The following is a 22,559-nucleotide window of genomic DNA, read 5'->3' on the forward strand; positions in this document are numbered from 1 at the left end:
ACAACGGCGTCAGATGGGCTTTGTCAGAGCTGCACGGAGTAATTAAACCCAAAATCAATGGCAGGCATTTGTCATGTTTACAGGCCCCCTTTCTGCTGGGTTCAACTCATCATCACTGTTGTGCTGTTTGCTTTTTACTATAGGGGGACACACTCCATTATGTCTCCAGGTAGACTTTAAATATTTAGCGGAAACATGTAGACAGACGCCACACTTGAGAGCTTTTCTGCATATACTTAATTAGCCGTACATTATCTCTGTATTGTAGACAAACTTTGATATGGCAAAACCTTCAAATGTGATCATACTTGCCGTCATCGTATGTGTATGGCCTACTTGTCTAATGTGCATCACATATTTGCACACATTTGCATCTGGGCTGTGCATTGTGCTGCCTCAGCAAGTTTTCAACTCGCATCAAGTGAACTCAGGCAGTGTGTTTCTTATCTTAGACAAAAAAAAGCAAAAACATCAGTTAATGTTTTCTTTTCTCTCTCTTCTAGTGTGCTATTCTTACTTTGGTCTGACATTTTCCCCCATAGTAAATAATTGTCTTAAACTGTTGCCATCGTAAAATCTTGAACTGTGTATGCAAAACAGTCGGACATTCCTAACTGCCTTACAAAAGAGGCCAAAAAAAAAAAAGACAGCTGAAATAAAGTAAAACTACTCACCCTTTAAAGTCACATAATAGAGATCGATCAGAAGGTGTTTGCTGAGCAACACTGTTACCAAGTGGCCATTTATAGGTATTGCTGATATAAAAAATAAATAAAAGGAAGACTGGAAAAGAAAAAAGGAAAACACATTTGTGTTAAGTCCTACAATTTTTTTGTGTTTGGTCATATGTAATGAGAGAAGATCATTTTGGTTGAAGCGCTTTACATTCGACTATTCATGATGCGGCATCAAGAGCAACTGGGGGTGTTCAGTATCTCACTCAAGGATACTTTAACATGGTCACAATGGCATGGGATCGAACCCACAACCTCTGGGATTGGGAGATGGTCACTCTACCACTGAGCCACGCCGCCTCATTGTACATTGATTATTTATTCAAATTCCTTGAACAATATTATTCAGTCATCCATTTTCTTGAGCACTTGACCTTATTAAACTCACCTGGAGCCAATCTCAGCTGAGTTTGGGTGCGAGATGGGTTACATACTGGACTGGTTGCTAGCCAATTGTAGGGCACATAACCATATATACCAATATACCAATATATAACCATTCAAACACACAATTTAGAGTATTCACGTAATCTAACGTGCACATTTTAGCGATAGCGCATACAAGCATGGGGAGAACTTACAAACTCCACACAGGCCCAAATCAAAATTTGAACCCTGAACCATTCTTCTTTTTTTTTTTTTGAGCTCAGTATTGTTCATTCAGTAATTTTACCGATTTGACATGTCATCATCATTGCTCTCTTTTTTTTTTTATTTTTTTTTTATATATGTATTTTTTATTAATTTTTATTTTGTATGTGGGTGAGAATGTGTATGTGCGTGCGTGTGAGTGTGTATTCATTAGTTCACCTAAAACCTATTAAAAAATCCCAAACCGTTCACCTAAACCGAACACTTCCAGCCAGAGTCGTGAGGCCGTCAGGAGACCCGAGGAAGGATCAAAGAAAAGAACGGAAAGTGAAATCCAGCAACCCTGAACCATTCTGACGGAGGTAGACGTGCTATTAGTTCACTTTGCTGTCATCAAACTCAATATTTAATCTAATTATCCCCTCCAAAAACACATTACTGCTACTTCTTAACCAGTTGAAATCTAATTATGACAAATGAATACTTGTATACTTTGATTTGAATCTGTGTAGGATGCGCTTCAAGTTGCACTGAGGGAAAACGAGCAGCTGGCCAGCGAGTACGAGGGTCTTCACAAGCTCCTCGTGCGCAAAGATCTTTTGGTTTCTTACACACAGGTACGTTTTCTTTACGTTAGGTTACCCCAGTGTTTTTTTTCTGTTGTATTTTGTAATGTTTGTATGGACCACATGGGATACATTAGTGGTCCAACTGATATATTTGTTTGCAGATCACAGTTTATAGTTAAAGTTGTATTTTTTGTTGGTTCATTGTAGCTAAATTGGCTTTTAAGATGGTGTCATTTATATGTAATTTGGTACATCCTAAAATAACATTAGAAGACGTCTTGATGTAGACAAGTGCTTCTCCCCTGTTTAATCTTTATAGTTTCTGACACTATTTAACCGGAATGGAATTGCACTTGACAGCTTTAATGTCACAACGAGGATGTGCTCTCCCCGCAATGAGAAAATACATATTATTTGTTCCAAAAAACTGACTAATACCTTTACTTGAGCAATTCCTCATCTAACTGCATGAATGTTATCAAGTGCAAAATGCATGCAAAAATAAAATCCTGTGGACAGGATTTTCCACGCTCGTGATCAAAGCCTGATTTCTTTTTACTCCGGCTTCAGCCCTCCACCGTTTTTGTTTGTCTCCACTTGACACTCTTACAACACAAGCCTCTTGGCTTCTTTGCTATATTCCTAAATTTAGTTTTTTTGTGTGTGTGTTTTTTTTAACAAGCTTATGTCAACATGTAGATTCAGACGTATCCTGTTGAATCAAATTTACATACTTGCAGACTTGTTACGTTTGGGCTGTTTTACTAACATTTGATCGCCAGAATTTCATGCCACATTTATGTATGTACAGACTGCACTGCCTTTAATTGATTTGTTCTCGACTCGAGGCGCTTCTTGTGTAACAGCCTTTACCGTTGTTGGGATCAGAAAATCAGCACCTCGCATTAATCTCTTTGATATTCAGCAGAACGATGCAGTGAAAATAAAACCGCATCCCAACAACATTGAGTGCCATCGAGGTGAACCGTTGTAAATGAACCATTATGTTGTCACAATACGACAAATTAACATTGGACAAACACCGACAAGTAACAACGGAGAAATTTACAATTCAGAAATTTATGCTTTATAAAGGCATTATTTGCGTGCAGCTATTTGCAGTGAGTTAAGTGAAAGTCTGTCAGTATTTGATGCCCACCCAGAAAGGTTTGCAATTGCCTAAAGTTGCCACAGAATAGCAGCATTATTTTTATTTTTTTTTATCAGACAAGTCTATGGCCTGACTAAATGATGTTGATAACGGAAGGTAGGTTCCCCAAAATAACCGTTTCTACGAGCGCAACCACAATTTGTTCACTGAGCTAACAGATAATTGCAGTAAATATTTGTATAAAAACCCTTGTTGGCCAAAAATATATATATTTTTTTAATTAATTGATGATTGTGATCAAAACTTTTTTTTATTTACATCCCTTTTTTGAAAAACAGGACACGCGGAAACCACAAAGACAAATTGGTTATGTTTACTGGCTTAGTACATAACATCTGTCAGACAATCTGCAAAAAGTTTAATATTTGTTTGCAAATGTCTTACTTTGATTCAACTCAAAGATAAACGGTCTGCTTTCATGGAGGACTACAGAAATGGGACAATATGTACTGATGAGTGGCTGAAATTCCGAGGATTCTGACTATTTGAAGTTAAACAAGGCCTCTCGATACATGGTTAATTGAGAATTTCACAAGCCAACTTTCTAATTGAATCAAAAAGTGACTTTTCACTGTATTTTCCCAAATAGTGGCCATAACTTTCATAAATGCCACGCCCACTCAGATAGACGCCTCCCCTAATTGTTCACACACAAAGATCAAATAGTTAACTGATTAATCGGTCTGGCCATTCCACTGTTGCAAACCAAAACAGCAGCTCTAAAGCATATAAGCAGTCGCTCCGTTTAATTAATAAAATGGAGACTTTAAAGACTTTTTTTTATCTTAAAAATATGCCAGCCCATATCTTTATTTGAGTGAATGAACACTTGGCTACTATCTGTTTAAATTCTGTGCCTTACTCGGCTATGACCATCGGGGGCACTGTTGATTCTGTCTCAACAAGTTTGCTGTTAAAGGGGAAATCGCCCCCCAAAAAATGTCTTGACAATAATATGTTATGTATGCAGCCCCACTAGTCTAAATACGATATTCTAGTTAATTTTACGTTAGTGGAATATGAGTTTAAGCAACAAAATCGAGTCGTTTTTAACAATATTGGAAGGCGGACATTTTGCCACTTCTTGTCGAGTAAAAATGACATCATAGTTGCTCAGAAAACAGGTGATTGGTCGTTGCCTAAGCCCTGAGCAACTGTGATGTCATCTACAGTCGACAGCAAGTGGCAAAATGGCCGCCGCCTGAGATGGATAGAAACGGCTGGATTTTTGCTGCATAACTAATTTCAATCAAATACCTGTCCCTATTGTGACTTCTCATCGAAAATAAATTAGTATATAACGGCTCCTATTATAAAATACCCCCTCCTCCCCAACATTGAGCATGATAGCATGGCTTTGTTACTTTGTTTTTTAATAAGGTACCCTAATCAGCCTTCATGTTATTGCCTTTCATGAAAGAGCTGATGACTTAGCTTAATTCACTTCACTTCCCAGCATTGGAGGACACATTGCCAGGTGATGATAAGCTTTGTCGAAAGAGTAAAGGTGTGGGGGGGGGTTGCGAAGTCATCAATCACAATGGAAAACCTCTTTTTGCGTGAAACTGTGTTCAAATAATAAAGCAAGCAGCATGCCTTTCCAAGAGGCTGGGAATAATTTCTGCCTTCGGTGGGGGGTTCATGGCTCCGTGTGTACGTGTAAAATATGTCTTGAGGGGATTGGTATAAAGTTAAACTGGGTGAAGTAGAAATATTTTACTCATCAGCTTTGCAGTCACAGAGTTTGCCTCAGCTAGAACAAAACTGCTGAAGCATTTAGAGAAAATTAACCCCCCATCCTGGCAGCCAGATGTGACTGGATTCTGATGAGTGCACACGAGTGGGCAGAGAAACCAAGAGACTGTGAAATTCCTGTCAGGCCCGTGTACTGCAGAATGGGCTATTGACTGCTTTCTCTATTCCCCTCCATCATTCTTCTTGAACACTGCCATTAATTTCCTCTCCCTGCCTTACCAATTCCTTTTCTCTGCCTTCTCTCCCCCTAGCTCTCTTTGTTGCAGAAGAGGATGCACAAAGCTTTGGTGAAATACTTCAGACAACGCAGCCTCAGCGGCGAGGCTGAACTGGACCGCTGCCAGGCTCTTTGTCGAGAAGCCGACCAGAAAATAAAAACAGCCCAGGTACAGTATTTGTATGCCTGCATGTCAAGTAAAGTGCAAACTGTCACCATTCACTACAAAGTGATTCAACTTTTTTGCTCAGACAAGGATTTTCTACTGGATCCTATCTTCAGTGTCACTCAATGAAAAAAAAATATATATAAAGGGTTCTCAGTATACAACATTTCAAGATTACAAATGGCAGGCAATGACCTAGTTTGCACAACACAATGTCATACCGCGGCACAAGAATGAAAGCATACTCATTTACCGTTGCACTTAGTATTTTTCATTCGGTTCTTTACAATTTATGGCCTAGACGTGTTCCAAATTGCATACAAATTCCGGTTACGTATCCCCTCAATTTCCATTGGCTGCCAGAACTGTCATTCAGTGCACATACAGTAACCCCCTCCATTAAGTTCAAGATCTCACCACATGTGAAAATCCGCCACATAGAAATACGTCATGTACCACATACAAAAAAAATAATAATAATAAAAATAAAAATAAAAGAGAGAGAGCAATGATGATGACATGTCAAATCGGTAAAATTACCGAATGAACAATACTGAGCTCTCCAGCAAAGGAAAAAAAAAAGAAATACCTCATGTAAATACACCCTGAGCATGTTTTTATGGCATTTATATATTTCTTAACACAATTTTCAAACAATAAAAACACTTTTAAACTTACATAATATGTGAAGAGAGCAGGTGCATTGGACAACAAAAATATTCTACAAACAATATTTAAAAAAAAATATATATATATGTATGTATAGAGGATGGGTTTACTGTACTTCGGGTTTAGACCTTACCTCCCTCATTTTGGATCGTAAAGAGAAAAGATGATTGACGTTGCTTTGTGTCAACAACCTTGGATTATGAATGTTTTGCGTCAGTGAACCAAGTCTGTATGCACGTCAAATTCAAATGGCAAAAGTTACCATTTAACCGTGAATTATGCTGATTTTAATTTAAAATAGAAATGCCTTACTTTGGTGAAAACATCATTTTATCCTGCTAGTTATTGTTGCAAACGTAAAGGAAGACAAATGTATGAGAATGTCAGCTTCACATTTTAGATTTAGAGCATTAAATCAAATGTGTAACTACAACATACAGCAATTGTGCTAAACCACTTTTATTGTCGTGTGTTTTTGTTTTTATGAAAGAGAAAGTTAAGTCAAACATGTTCTTTACAATTATCTGATTAATATTGTGTTTGTGAAATATGAGTTCAGCAGCAAAATCCAATGACATCACAGTTGCTCAGGGCTCAGGTAATGACCAATCACAGCTCACATGTTTTCTGAGTTTGGTCATATGACATTCACAAACTGAGCCGTGATTGGTCATTACCCGAGCCTTGAGCAAAAGTGATGTCACTTTAAGTCCGCAACAAGTGGCAAAATGGCTGTCCACTGAGATGGATAAAAACAGGTGGATTTTGCTGCTTACTTCATATTCCACAAACGCAATATTAATCGGAATACCGTTTTTAGACTAGTGGAGTCACATAGAACATATTATTGTAAGACATTTTAGGTATTTTGAGTTTGGGTATAGTCATCATTGCTGAAGCTTTTGATTTCATTTTTAGGCGTACTGTATATTTCTGAACAAAAGGTGGAAGTACTAACAAAACCTGATACTAAATGAACCTCACTTAAAAAAAAGAAGTTTTTATTGAGTTTGCATTTCCATTCTTAGTGGACTGTTTGCAAATTAAAAATACTAATTGTCGTTTTGGCTGCTTAACTCTTTGACTGCCAAAAACGTTAAATAACGTTTAGTAAAATCCTACGGAGGAGCGCCAAAGACGTTAAAAGACGTTCACCAAGTTTTTTGGGGTTTTTTTTGGAAACGGGTGGAGGAAAGCCTTGGCCAGCTGTGCTGAAAGTATCAAGCAGATCTAGTTAGTATAATGACTATTTTTGGCCCCTAGATGGCAGCGATGACTCTCTTTGGACAAGATCGGGTAGGCGTCAGTAGAAGACGTGAGGCGGAGCTAGAGTGTTGAGGGGACAATGGCTGAGAAAGCAAAAATGCCGACCGGTGGGAAGCAGCTCACGCTTGATCGTTTTTTTCAAAGAAGAGAAGCATCAACCAGTGCTAAAGAGCACATTGATGACGACGATGAAAATAATGATGATGGTGACTTCGAGGTTGACGCCGAAGTTGGAAGCGTTGACGCGGCGGCTATGATCACGTCATAAAACCTCACCGGCTAGCGATGCTAACGCCGGAAAACGCGGAGCACAACCGAGCACTTCAGCTCAGGCGGATGTTCAATCGGACGACGAAGAGTGCCCCGAGTCCAATGCATATTCATCGGAGGAGTGGGTACAGTCTGATCACGGAGAAGACACTGGTTCTGGACTACGATGCCACCATGAATGGAGTGGATACGATGGATCAGAACATCTCTTAAAACCCGGTATAGGAACTGAAGGACATGAGGAAGCCAGACGTAACACCACCGTAACGTCGCCGTATCCTGATCCTGAGAGTAGGCTTGATGGCAACATGGCCAAACACACACTGCGGTATATACTTGCTATTCCCTGGAAAAAAAAGCCAGCAAAAAAGTGTAGCGTCTGCAATCGCAGTGAAACTAATCTGTTGTGCAAATCCTGCTGCGTCCCCTTGCACGCAGGGGAGTGTTACAAAAAGAAAAACTGTATTTGAAACATCCACATAATTGTAAGTAGTACCACGGTTGCACACATTTGTAAATAGTTTGCCAAATTGTTTTGTCAAATTGTTACACTGTTGAATGTAAATAAACGTATTTTGCTATCAAAAAACACTTTTTCATTGTTGGTGGTAGTGTTTTACAGAAGTAAAGCACTGTTTAGGTGTTTGTGGCATCATTCATGGAAAAAAAAGGTGTCAAATTCACTAGAGTGCATGAAATAACATCGTTTCACAAAAAGCTTGATTTCTCCGTATTTTGTTTCAAAACAGAGCATTTGGGTGAAACTAACCATTTTCTATTGTTGATTACTGAAAAACGGAATAAGGTAGAAACACGAAAGATGAGAGTCCAATCTTTCATTTGGTAGTATGTGTGTTTCCATAGTCCAAACACAAAATTTTCTGTGGACCTTGAAAGATCAGTCAAAATGCTTAAATCGGCTGCCACCCACGGCATCCCTTTTCTGAAAACGTCTGGCAGTCAAAGAGTTAAATACACAACAAGAAAAAACACAAACTTCTAAATCTTGTCTCAAAGTAAAAGAAAACACAGCCATGATCACTCCTGTGTAAATGCTGAAAGCCGCATCATCTCTTAAATGGAGGACGTGCCCATGCTCGAGTATGTGGCAGAACACAGATTCAAATAATGAGCTTGATGACTTTTCTCCAACCAAGTCTATATTTATTGTGACCGGCTGAGATAAATTACTCCCATAACTGCAGGCCTCAACCCAAATATACACTAAACTGAGTATTAAAAACATCCTTTTGGATCATTCTTTACATACAATACAATTTTTGTCAGATTGTTTCCCTTGCATCATTGACCCTTCTCCACTCCGTCCACTCGGACTGATACTGAGATACTGCAGATGATGCTGAGTCTGCTTGGGTGCTTATGCCGCTGACCTCGTGTGTCGGACATAAGCTCACGTTACATTAAAAAATGGGACTTTTTTTGGCAGCCGAACAGCCCTCCGCCTCTCATGCGGACGAGTAGCTGCAGATTCCGCAAGGTTGAGACGTAAGGATCTTCAATTAGAGCGTAATCAGCGTCTCATCTGCGCTGCCATGTGAGCTGAGGTCACGGCGGACAGAGGGACAGTGATGAATCATTTTGTCCCACGTTACCGCAGAGCCAGGTAGCGTGCGAGTATAAGGGAAAGTCCACTCTTACCTGAACCTCTTAATGGTCACAAAAGGCAGATTTGCTGTTTGTCATCAAAAGTGAGCTGATCTACCGGATATTTGCTAACACAATGATTTGATTAGAGCTTTTCCACCTTGTGAAAATACTATCAAGTGGTTTCCTCCTCACACAAACTACACACACTCCTTAGACTGCTGACATGCTTTTTGATGGCTCCGGTCCGGACATTACAGAGGGTAGCCATGTCTCATTGGCCTAGCCTCCGAACACACACACACACACACACACACACACGTACACACCCCCTACCCCCGGCACATCACACAGCTCGAGGCGGGGTGGGGAGGAGCTATCAGTGGGCTGCAGAGTGTGAAGGACAAAAGAGCCGGTGTATTCAAGCGCACCGCACCGTCACCCGTCACAGCTCAGCGCAGGAGCCATCAGAGCAGGCAGTACTCACTTTAGCTCCTTGTGTGAAGTGGCCAAGCCTTCCCAAAAAAAGCAGAAAAATTGAAGGACTGTCAGAATATTAAGAATCGGACAGAGATGGTAATAGCTTCTAATTGAGTGCGACATGAATTAGCGACGTCATTTGCCAGTTTCGAAGCAAGAAATCAATAGAAGCAGACTGAATCCTACTGGGGCTCTTACGGATCCATCATGTCCACTTGACCCCGCCTAGCTAGGCCAGGCCGCGGGAAGGTCAGGCTACGGCGAGCTCGATGCGGTTTTGCTGGAAAGGAGCTTGAAGGGAGAGGATGGTGGCAAACCTCAGGGGCTGGAGATGTGCTGGTGGTTATGTGGAGTGAAGTGGGGAGGGGAATGCAGCGGGCTGTCAGCCCCGCTACACTACAGCCGGAACTGGCAGTTCAGCTTTGTGTTGCGTGGGGTTTACACCAGGGATGGCATAATTGACAATGGCTAACAGTGGAGAGCAGCGGCGAGCCTTGTTGAATGGCCGGTAATGATTGGAGCAGACGCCCACCGGCCCAGTCCCGGGGGACAGTAATCCAAGATCCTGTTTCTGATATAATTGTTAGTCAGAGAATTTCTGCATGGTTGCGCCAGCTCACATTCCCAAGCTGGTTGACAGTGCCAGGCAGTTTAATAGAAAAACTGCATGCTGAGAACAGAAGAGCAGTGAACCTGCACTTGGTTGACCATGAGTCTCTTTATCCTTTTTATCCCAAAACACACTCTCACTCGTTTTAATTATAGCGGTGTCAGGAGATTAAATTCTGTTCATCGTAATTAATCGCACGACTTCAATAGTTAACTCACGATTAATCGCACATTTTATCTGTTCTAAAATATTTTTTTCTAAGTTTAGTGGGGAAAAAATGTTAAATAGAAATATGGCTGCATCTTTTAGTCATTGATACAGTAATGTCATAATAATTCATAAAATTTAGTTAAAATTAAAAAGATGCACTGTTACATAAAAAAAAAACAAGTTTGATATTGATTTGTGTTGAGATAATTTTTCTGCCACTAGATGGCATAATTGAATATGTAAGATGGTGGTGGCATTGCATTTTTCTTTTCATATTAAGAGCTATCTAATTTTTAACATGAAGTAACTTGTGAAATTCTAATCTGCACATTTTTAAAATTGTAAAATGCAACTTGACCCGTCTCCACAAATATATGACAAAACACTCACACCAGCTTTGAGAATCCCAGTGCAGCTCCAGATAAAAGTCGGCCAGCTACAAGATAAATGAACAAATGTTCAAAATTAAATAAATATATACATTAATTAATTTATTATTATTAATAATAATAGTAATTAGGGGTGTCAGGCAATTACATTTTTAATCATAATTAATCGCATGACTTTAAGTTAACAATTAATCACAAATTTCATATCTGTTCTAAATGTACAATAAAATGTACAATAAAAAAAAATCAAAAAAGTTTTCATACTCTTGTTAACATAAAAGTTTAAAAAAATCTTTAACTAATACAAATATGGCTGCATCTTTGAGTCATTGATACAGTAATTTCATAATGATTCATGAAATCAATCAAAAAAGATGTATTGTACAATAAAAAAACGAGTGCGATATTGATTTGTGTTGAGGTCATTTTTCTGCCACTAGATGACATAATTGCATTTGTAAGCCGTTGGTGATTTTTCTTTTCATATTAAGAGCACGAAGTAACTTGTAAGATTCTGCACATTTTTTAAATTGTAAAATATAACTTGACCCCAGTGTCCACAAATGCATGCATTATAATTAAATATATTACTGCAAAATTTTGACGGGGACGTGCCTGCTGTATTGCGACTGGAATTCCCCCAGTACAAGCTTTCCAAGTGGGGGCGGTCATTCATCGCGCGTTAAGAAAGATTAGTGGCGTTAAAGGAACTTTAAATTAACTCAAAATTAACACACTAATTTTGACACCCCTAGTTGTAATTATTGCTTTCATGTTTCGAACCAGGTGGCGCTGTCACAGGAAATTGAGCTCATCTCGGCGTTCCAAGCATCCATCACCACTCATGACCCGAGCAAACAATCCAGCGTGGACAAGTAGATGTCTTCAGCTCGGGACATTCACCTGTACCAGACAACTTACTTACCCTCACACGCTTCACTATCTTCCTCCCCCCCTCCTCTTTTACTCGCTGCAGATCCATAACAATGAAACAGGTGACTTTCATGCTGCTGTCAGGACTGATCTAATTTTAGCTGGGTGAATGATTGCAATTGGCTTTGCCTCATCAGATAATTAATCTATGTCACCATTAATTGGAAAAGAGAATAATTACAGGCCGTGTTGACAGAAATTCTACGCTTCTCCAGATTCCGAGATCTAATTACAACTAGCGAAAGCCGGTGACCTTAACTAGCACTTAGCACACCTTGACCACCATGTGAGGATCCGCGCGCGCGTGATTCAGAGATGGCGTTTTGGTTGTCGATAAGAACCGCGACGCTCTCCGCCACTCGGAGAGCTGTCTCCCTCAATCACTTTTCAATATTCAATCTTAATTTTGTGGAAGTTTAGCATTTTCAATGAGCTGGAGATGAATGATTAATGAATAAATTTGAATGCTTCATTTTGTCCACGGATCATTAGTTAAGTCCTTTGTGGGAAGGACCTGAGAAAGGAGTGAAAATTATTGAGACATTAGCCCCGAGCAATCCAGGGGTAAATAGTGTGCACAAAAGGATGTTGCTTCTGCACTACGGGAAGAAAAGAAAAAAGCCTGGGGAAACATTATTTCAAATTGAAATATTAACTGAATTGCATTCAAAAATCAATATTTTTTTTCCCCGTCACCAGCATCATGCTGATGATGCATGCTCCGTTTTAAAAGTTCAATGTTCCTGAATAAATAATACATGCCAAAACGCAAACCGAGCCATTAAATATTTACATCCATCAAAATAGGAATAATAAATAATGAAAATGATGCATGAATACAAATTCATTTTGATGGTTGTCGGAAATCTGCCGCTTTCAGGATCGCTTAGGAGTACATGTTGCTCCCATTGTGTCTGTCTGTGGGAGCCTAATAGAGATGCTGTTGTTGGTTTTGTGCTGTAGATGTGCTCGTGCTACCAGACCGGTCTGCTGGTGGCAACAGAAGGGGGCAGTATGGACACAACAACCTCACGCCCATTGACAGTGCTGTTAGTAGCTTAAAACGTTTCAATAACAAGAAAAAGGTCATTGTTGTCATTGGGAAAAATTTGGGTCGAAATGAAGTTTAGGTTGTCTTCATAAACTTTAACTTGGCCTGCATAGAATCCCTAACAACGACCTCTAAAAATCGTTACTAGTTTGTACATTGACAAATGATCCATCAGGAAATGGATGAATCATTTGTTTATATTGCTTCATATTTTCCTGGTTGATCCTAGCTGGCTTCTTATGAAAGGAGGACTACACCCTGGACTAGTTGCTAGTCAATCACAAGGCACATATAGATACAGACAACCGTTGATTTACATCAACAAATGATATTTACCGCATTTCCTTAATTTATGGGACTCAGTCATTAGTCATAAGATGCGTAATCCACTTAAGATATATAAACACTTCTCCTTAAATAGACACCTCCAATCTCATCTGGGAAAAAGCATAACTAGACAATTTTGTACTTGATAAGCCCATTTGTACATTGTTGCTAACCAAAACCGCAGCACCTACCCAGGCAGGTCTAACTGATAAACTGCTGACATATGCAACTTGAACAAGAGCAAAATATAGCTATCAATTCTGACCTGGAACGGAAAACCTGCGACCTCTGGTGTTCTTATCAGGAAACAACATTTTTTCTGGCTCCACATTATTCTTTTTTTTATTGATCCACAAGTAACATGGTGTGATTGTCGAGGAAGAAGTAGATTGCGCTGGATTGGATTGGCTGTTGCTATATTATATTAAAACAAAGAGAGGAAGCGGGTGCGAAATAAAGGAGAAAGTGTGGATATTTAAGAGGCTGTTGGCAATGATTGCCCCATTCATTGACTGCAATTCATTTCGGGGACAGAGACTCTGCATGCTTTGCTTTTTAGCAATATACACAATTATTTAATAATAGATTATGACACTTTGTTTATATTCTTTGTGAGTTACAAGTTACAACCAGCTGTCATCACTATAAAGTGTACACACCTAAATGTTGCTATAATAACACTGAGGTGGACACTCCAAAAATTTACTGTATTTGCGCTTTGCAGTTTTTTGTGACAATGATGCCGAAATCTCACTGCGGGCTTCTATTCTGTGATATATCGAAGTGTTTCTTTCGCTCGGTTTCTATAGCGGCATCCTATCTAAAAAAAAAAAAAATCTGATTTACAGGCAGCATTTCAGCGTGGCGCCACCATGCAGGCGACGGGCCCGTTTCGCGCCGATTCACCCCAGCGATCGCTTTTAGTCATCAGCGGCAAGCCATGTGAATCGGAGCGTGGCTCTCAGGCTAACGAAAACTCTCTGCTTTGAGGTCTTTTTGAAAACAGGGAAATGGAGGTGTCCTCTCTGACCAGGCCGTCTTTTGTTCCCGAGCCAGACAGCACAGTTGAGCCACCGAGGCGACGGAGAACTGGGAAAGAATGTGAGTGGGGAAGAGATTTGCCACTGTGTCTAAAATATCAATGAGAGGGATGCTGACAAAGTTTTGGGGTACACAAGCGACAAGACAAATGTATACAGTATAACCATGTATTCTAGGATGGGCATAACAAGCAGTCATTGAATCAAGAGATATTCTCATCGCATTAAAATGTATATTTTAAAACAACAACTATAAAAAAAATTTTACCCATAGTATACGAAGGAAATTTTGTCAAATTTGACTTAAAAATTCAGTTTGTAGATGGCACTTTTTTGGATTACTTGAAAAAGCTTAAAAATATATAAAAATATACCCCAAATTTCTATTATATATATATAGATATAGATATATATGTATATTTTTTCTTTGTGTGTGTTGCCCTGCAGGTTTTTGCAATTTTCCACAAAAAGACAAAAGAATATATAAATATTTATATATCCATCCATTTTCTTAATCGCCTGTCCTCACAAGGGCCGCGGGGTGCTGGAGCCTATCCCAGCTGGCTTCGGGCAGTAGGCGGGGCACACCCTGAACTGGTTGCCAGCCAATCGGCTATATATATATATACAGTATATATATATATATATATATATATATATATATATATATATATATATATATAAAATGTGATATTTTTTTTTCTCAAGAGATTTAGCATGTTTAAAGATAATTGCTGACAACGTGAGAACTACGCATAGATATACTAAATATAACTATTTTCAGAGACAAGCACCAGTGAGCTCGGTGCAAAAACAGGCGCATCTTCATTTTTATGCTAGGACAAGTCTACTTTACCGCGTTTGGGAATTTGGTAGACCGTACTACACCTCAACAGGCATTCCCGGCGTATTCTATTGCACGCCCACCCGCGCATCTGGCAATTTGGTGCAAAAAGTAGATTTTAGACTAGCTAAAAGGAGGTCTAAATGGTAGTGCAGGTGGTGTAATGCGATTTTGGTGGATTTGATTGAGAAAGGACAGACAGATTTTGAGCTGCGGACGTGTGTGGGGAGTGTCACTGTATTCATGAATATGACAACAGCATTGCCCTGAATCACTGTAGAAATCAATTGAACAATTCTTAAAAATACTTTAATAGCACCCCCTGATCGTACACGGATGCATGATCAGGGTGGAAGGCGGTCTCTGATTGCCCCTCCACAGCGGCCAATTTTACATCAAGTGTTGATGTTCTTGCAATTCCTTTTAAAAGGACAATGTGCTGAATTTTGGGATTTTTCAATGTTCATTCCTTTTAAAACCCCACTCTTAATTTCAATAATATGCAAAAACACATGTTCAATAACATCAACGGGCATTTAAAAAAATATATAATCATAGGTCTAATAATAGCTAATCATATTATATAGATCACTCCGTGCCTTGGAGGAGACTAGGATTCGGCGGCCAACTTTCTGCTACAGATACTCGAAGGAGAAATACTTTGACAACGTAGTATTTGGTGGTAGGCTTGCGAAGTGTGGTCTGTCTGAGGCACCGTAGTACGCGCTTCGAACTTTGCATTCTATTAGTTCTCTACTAGATGGCTCTAAATTCTACGTACTTTAAATGTACTTTGCGCGAACCCGAGAATGTGATTACACAATCTGAGGCACGCATCTGAAGAAGGTTGGCCATATTTGTTCTCCAACTACAGCAACTACACTCGTTGAAAATATGTAGGAAGGTACCACAAGTTGCTTTTCCAACATTATGCCCAGCTCTTCACTGATTGGTTCTTTCCACTGTCTGGTCAGGTTTGACCCGCCTTAAAAATGTGTTTCAAGACGACCGAGGTTTTCAGTTGAAAATACACATAAACCAAGAATACATGAAACACCTGGATGTTGTCTGAAAAAGTGATTCATCAAATAATCATAAACACAACGATTTAAAGAAGACCTTGTAAAAAAGAAGTCCAGTTTTTTTTGTTTTTTGCACGTTTCAACTCACTTCCTATCAAAACATGTCGCATGTGAGCTCTATCCCTTTTAATGTATCTTTAAACATTCACACACAATGAATATAGCAGTAATTCTAGGCACTGTAATTCTGTGTTTCCGCGAAGATCAGCAAAGTAAATTATCTGTCAATGCTTTAAATTCTGTATTCTCTCAAGTGATTCTTTAACGTGCAGAAAACATGCCAAACTAATTCATCAGGATAACAATACATGTTCCTTCTGCCTTCACACTCGTCTGATTTTCCCAGATATTTATCTTAGCAGGATAATAATTTGTGAAAGTCTCTGACATTTGTGGCTAGCTAGCATGATAATAAATCCGTGGCTCGGAACATTTCTTAGTTAATTAGAGTCAATCAATCCAAACTTTGCTCACTTACCGGTGTGAAACCGGAGCATAATGAGCAGAAATCAGCATGGTGATTGGAAAACACAAATTACAGCTGTTAAAGAGAAACTCATCCACTTTTCTTGCCGTCGACGCCAGTGCCTGCTGTGAGGTTTTAAAATTAGCATGGCATTCCTTTAATGGATGCTGGGGGAATGTGCTCCTCTATAATTAAAAAACCTGTAATACACTCATCGGCCGAAATAGGAGTGGCGGCAATTCTCTCAAGGGACCGATCGGTCCCTTCACGCACCAAAAAAAAAATAATAATCTGCTTCTTGTTATCATAACATACGTTAGGGATGCTTGATACCACTTTTTTTTCCCAGACAGATACCACTACAAATACTCAACTCTTCACAGGTACCAATACCAAGTATGAATACCAGTATTTTTGATTCATAAAGTTCCCTCTCAAAAACCAATGGCAGATCATTTTAAAGAAAGATCTATGTATCCTGATATAGCATTTTTTTTTAAAAGGTTGCATGAAATAAATGGCAATTTTCTTCTACTTTCTAGTTCCTGATCATAATACTGATATTGACCGATGTCGTGAGTACCGATACTTTGAAAAAAGGCCGGATATAGGCACGATACAAATACCTGGTATTGGTGCTCGTCCGTCATCTGGGGGCCCAATACAAACCCAATCATGAGTCCTTCACATCTGCATTGCCAAAAAAGTTTTAGAATATTAACTCATTCACTCCTAGCCATTTTCACTGAAGCAACCCCCTTCGCTCCTGGCTGTTTTACTGGATTTTGACTGTTTTGCAAGGCCCGCAGAATATTGTGTTCTATTGCTATAAAAACATGGATTCTACCAACACAAAGATTAGAGTATCTTCTTTCATCAGTCCCGTTTTGTATCAATTAGCATTAGAATATAGCTAAGTTTCATCATTGTTCACAAACCTGTTTAAAACATTGGGGAAAATAGTTTTTTTTTTTTTTTTGCAACATGGCCCTGGTTGATCTCTTATACTCTGCTACCACCTGCTGGCCGTTTTTTGCAATAACTACAATTGCCTTAAGCAACCTCTTCAGGTCAGAGGCGGCATCAAAGCCTTCTGTATGGTCTAGCATAAAAAAAAAACATAAAAACATGTCATCAATGTTTTTGGGACCATGGCAATATTTAAAATAGAAAGTTTTTTATACGTTTTGGGGAGCAAATGAGTTAATGTTTATCATGAACAAAATATGAATTTGAGAAAATTCTCCTATTTCCTGAGCTAGTGTATATAACTTAAAGCCCATAAAAGATTTGTTAAGGATTATCTAAGTGAATAATCTCATTTGCAACTAGCAAAAGCCTCTTGCTTTTGCTGCTGTCTGTTACACACATTGTGTTACCGAGAAAAAGTTTGAACTGTTTCTTCTCCACTTCTGCGCTCCATTGGGATAACATGGCTTCGTTTTCAACAAGGGCTTAGTGAAAAGATGGACTAGCCCTCGCGTAACATTAATGCGCTTCATATATGATCAACAACACTTGTGTACAGAACCTCTAAAACATCTTCAAAGGGTGAGTAGTTTTACTTTGTTGTACTATACACTTTAACCTATTTTGCATTTGTTACTTAAGGGGGAAGTCAACACCCCCAAAAATTCTTGAGAATATGTTCTTTGCAACCCCACTCATCTAAATACGATATTATGGTTCATACTGCCTTAGTGGAATATGAGTTAAGCAGCAAAATCCAGCAGTTTTTATCAATAGGCTATCAGAAGGCGGCCATTTTGCCACTTGCTGCCGACTGAAGATGACATCACAGTTTGCCAGGGCTCATGCTGCGTTCGAGGATGGCCAGAAGTCAGTTTTTTTCCCACCTCAGTTCCGACCTGAAAGCATTCGAGGCGAATGGTGGATAGTGGTAAATTGTTTATTTTGGTCCTCAAAATTAATTTTGACCTCCAGCAAAATTTTGCTTCATTTATGTATTTATCATAAGCATTCCATACTGTTCAGTAGTTCGCCGTATAATTTCATGCAGAGAGTGAGAGGCATACTGTCAAGTATGTTGTTTCACGTGAAGTTATGTAGAATATTTATGACTGACGAAAGCTATCTAGTTTTATACTCGAGTAAATTGTGTTTTACCATTCACGGTCTGTGTTTCCAAAGGGGTCGCCATTGTAGAATGACGTCATATTGTACTCCGTCAGTGAAGTCGGGGTACTTTTTTTTCCCGACTTTGTAAGTGGAATTTCCAAGTTCAAGGGGGAGTTCCCGTACACACTTGCTGGTTTGAAGTCGGAAAAGTCCAACTTTCGACCATCCTCGAATGCAGCATCAGGCAATGACGAATCACAGCTCACCTATTTTCTGATGGGTTGTCATCACATCACAGTTGCTCAGGTCTCAGGTAACGACCAATCACAGCTCACCTGTGTTCTGAAACTGAGCTGTGATTGGTTGTTACCTGAAACCTGAACAACTGTGATGTCATTTTCAGTCGACAGCAAGTGGCAAAATGGCCGCCTCTTGAGATGGCTGGATTTTGCTTCATGACTCATATTCCAAAAATGCTATATTAATCGGAATGTCATATTTAGACTAGTGAGGTCAAGAAATGTTTAATGTTGACTTCCCCTTTAAAAAAAAAAAGTATGCTTTGTGATGGTGAAAAATTGAGCCTTGAGCTAATTGATCTACTTTCCATGTTTTCTTATGGTCGCATACTGAGAGGTGTGTCTAATATTTAGACTCGTGTAGCTAAATAAGTTGCCCAAAACATTACAAGCGACTCTCCCCCATGATGCAGTGTAATAATAAACACATTGTTAAATGAATACCTCCCTGACAGCTCTTGTATTGGCTCTTACTCGATTGTGTGAGTATCTAATGAAGTGTCCAGCGAGTGTGTATATGCACTTTATTAGATATATTAGACATAATGTTGATATGCTTCGGATGATAATGTGCTGAAATAGTGTGAGGTGGTGTGTGCTTTAGTGAGCTCATGTCACGTGACCTTCCTTGACACGAAACGGAACTGGCCGGTTCGAGGCCGTGCTTGCTGCATAGGTCGGGATGTTTGCATTTTTCTCATTCTATTTCATCACAATATCAGACATATATGATATCAGTTCAGAGGTACTGTCACTATGTGACCTGGCTTGCAAGGGGCCACCATGTACAGTATGACATCGCCCCCCCAGGTGTATTTTCCTCTAGCAGCTCTCTGTAAGGGGAAAGCTTATGTTATGTTGTGCCCGGAAACAGAAATTGCCATTGTATTAATTATTGTCGGCGAATCCAAGGAGTGAAGATAATGCAGGATGCACTGGGTTGGTCCCATTTGTTTCACTTGTCAGTGGACTGAATAATTGCGAAAACTGACCATGTTAGACGCCGAGTTTTCCAAAAGATAGGACTCCAATAGTTGCGACACAAATGTACGCTTCAGAAATGAAAAGCTTTGGAATAATTTGTCGGCTTGCCTTTGCCAAAGGAATCTAGTGAAGTGAACACTGTTTACCGCAGAATATTATTCTAAGATATGTGTTTTGATCAAATACATCCATTCGTTTTCTATAGTGGGCTATTGCAGTTAACCTTAACTGCTAAGCCAGTTGCTAACCAAAACAGCAGCATGGTAGCACTTTTAACCATCTCAAGTTTGGCGTTTGACAGCATATTGTAAATGACGTAATATTAAATATGATTTTATGTCACGTGGAGACAGCGTCTTTATCGATGATACATGGCTCAGTCCACGCTTATAAATGCCGGCTGCCCACTTTTAGTCCTGTTTTTGTCCTGTTATTTAAGTAGGATAACAGGACACTCGTGCCAATAATCCGGCCAAATTTGTGTATTTTTGCTCAATTCTGTCATATTATTATCCTGACTGGTTGTGAGTTGGTGTGTATTAAGAGTGATTTTCTTTCCTGACCTGTTTGGAAACTGGTCCGGGCCGACAATCCATCCATCCATCCATCCATTTTCTTAACCGCTTGTCCTCACAAGGGTTGCGGGGAGCGCTGGAGCCTATCCCAGATGGCTTCGGGCAGTAGGCGGGGTACACCCTCAACTGGTTGCCAGCTAACCGTAGGGCACACACAGATGAACAACCATCCACACTCACAATCTCACCTATGGACCGTTTGGAGTGTTCAATTAACCTGCCCTGCATGTCTTCGGAATGTGGCAAGAAACCGGAGTACCCGGAGAAAACCCACGCAAGCACGGGGAGAACATGCAAACTCCACCCAGGAAGGACAAAGCCCGGACTCGATCTCACGTCCTCTGCACTGGAAGGCGGACGTGCTAACCAGTCAGCCACCGTGCCGCCATGAGCCGACAATTGTAAATGATTTGCGACTAAAGCCAGAGGACAGCCATCTTGAATTGCCTCTGTTACTGACAACTTCTGTTATTTTTTTCCCACTGAAAACATTGTTATCAGTGCGTGTTTTATGCCACAATCCCTGTATGGAGTAATGTGAGTCTGAGTCGAGCAAATAATGAATTTCACTGGCTGCATCGACACTTACGAGAGTATATTACGGTTATTTGTCACTTACAGAAGTCTTGAATGGAATTTGCTGTCATTTCATTCTGACAACTGAGCACTCGGAGATATACCTTCTGAGATTAAAAAAATAAATTGTAATGTCATCTTTGCCAATTAAATGTTTATTTAGAGCTTCTCCCAGACTTGTTGGTACAACCGTACGCCATATACTGTGCCATTTTTGTGAAAACTTCGCAGAGAAATCAATGTTTTCAAGTAAAGTGTGCTTATGAGTGGCAACACAAGATGGCTACCGATGGCTTCCCTTCTTGCCTAAGTTATTACAATATATGGGGTCATTGACGGACAAGCTTGTCCAATGATGCCTATTTTATGGATTATCATGTGGTGAGACCTAAAAAATATATAGCCAAATTAGGACTTTTATTTTGAAATGCATTTAAAGACAGGAGTTTGTATCATCCACAAGACAGTCAAGGACACGTGGGAGCAGCTATCAGGTTTGTACTGACTCATGTAAAAATGTTACCCTTTTAGCAACTGGTATGTAGTGGTCATATGTAGACATCATGTGGTATGACCTGAAAACAATAATTAATATTAAATTTGTCCAACAAATATATATTTTCAGTAGAACTTTACTTGTGTGGCTAGCTAGCTTGTTTTGTTTAGATGGCTAATTGCTAGATTCATAACTTTGATTTAAGTTGAAAATATTATGTGGTGCGACAACAATAAAGGATAAGTATTTAACCCTGGAGAACCCAATAACCCTTTTCTTCTTTGGAAAATTATGAATTATACATTAAATGACTGCTAAAAGTTCACTGAACACCAAAATATATGTTTTTTTCAATTTTAACCCTTGTTTTTTGAACTAGCTCAGAGTTTCTAATTTATCAAAAAACATACTCCTAGGCATTCTGCAACATGATATGAAATAGATTAACAAAAAAACACAATTTTACCATCTGATGGTTTGCTGAGAAGATGGTTTTGTTTGGATTGATTTCCAGCTCAACAAAACAGCATGTTGTGTTGCCAGCCATCTTGTCACCACCACTCTGGCTCATGTAAGTGCAATATTCATCCACTAGATGGCCCCATGCAGGGGTCAGAAGTGGCACTCTGGACTTTTGAAGTTAAATTTGTAAAGAAAAAAAAAAGGTCTTTGTTATTTGAGTAGCAGAATTTATAGCGGCCAAATTTGACCCTGTGGGTTCTCCAGGGTTTTGATGTGTTTTTATAATAAATGAACTGTGCTGTGTCTTGTAATATCCTTATCCATCAATGACCCATATACGCACACCTGTGTGCGAAACTGAAAAATTCTTCTCTTTCTTCTTTGTATTTCCAGGAAGCTTGAAGCCTTGTGGTACCATGCTGCCTTTCACAGGTTAGTATTGCGACTGCATCATAAATCTTGCATTTGTCGATACAAATATGTGTTTGATGTCGCTCATCTCAAATACACCAGTTGAGATCAAAGTTAAACATCACTGGTTTTATACATTCATTGGCCACATTAGTACTCACAGACAATTTAGCAATTTTGGTCACCTTTCTTCATCTACACGAGAGGGACAAATGATTAGATACGACTTTGA

The 22,559-nt window shown here is 39.4% G+C and overlaps 1 protein-coding gene across 5 annotated transcripts in view; it reads left to right on the plus strand.

The window, feature by feature from the left end:
• Nucleotides 1–22,559, plus strand: part of LOC144044811 (uncharacterized) — a 39,734-nt gene that overhangs the window by 16,969 nt on the left and 206 nt on the right. For 4 of the 5 annotated variants that reach the window (XM_077559448.1, XM_077559451.1, XM_077559450.1 and 1 more), the window contains 4 exons: nucleotides 1,838–1,942; nucleotides 5,072–5,206; nucleotides 11,489–14,114; nucleotides 22,310–22,348. In XM_077559448.1, the coding sequence (XP_077415574.1) occupies nucleotides 1,838–1,942; nucleotides 5,072–5,148 (182 nt within the window). In that variant the 3' untranslated portion in view covers nucleotides 5,149–5,206; nucleotides 11,489–14,114; nucleotides 22,310–22,348. Of the gene's footprint in view, nucleotides 1–1,596; nucleotides 1,688–1,837; nucleotides 1,943–5,071; nucleotides 5,207–11,488; nucleotides 14,115–22,309; nucleotides 22,349–22,559 lie in introns of all 5 variants that reach the window. The other variant, XM_077559453.1, reaches the window with a different exon arrangement.

The sequence above is a fragment of the Vanacampus margaritifer genome, chromosome 2 (assembly GCF_051991255.1).
Source record: "Vanacampus margaritifer isolate UIUO_Vmar chromosome 2, RoL_Vmar_1.0, whole genome shotgun sequence".
In the NCBI taxonomy this organism is placed as follows: domain Eukaryota; kingdom Metazoa; phylum Chordata; class Actinopteri; order Syngnathiformes; family Syngnathidae; genus Vanacampus; species Vanacampus margaritifer.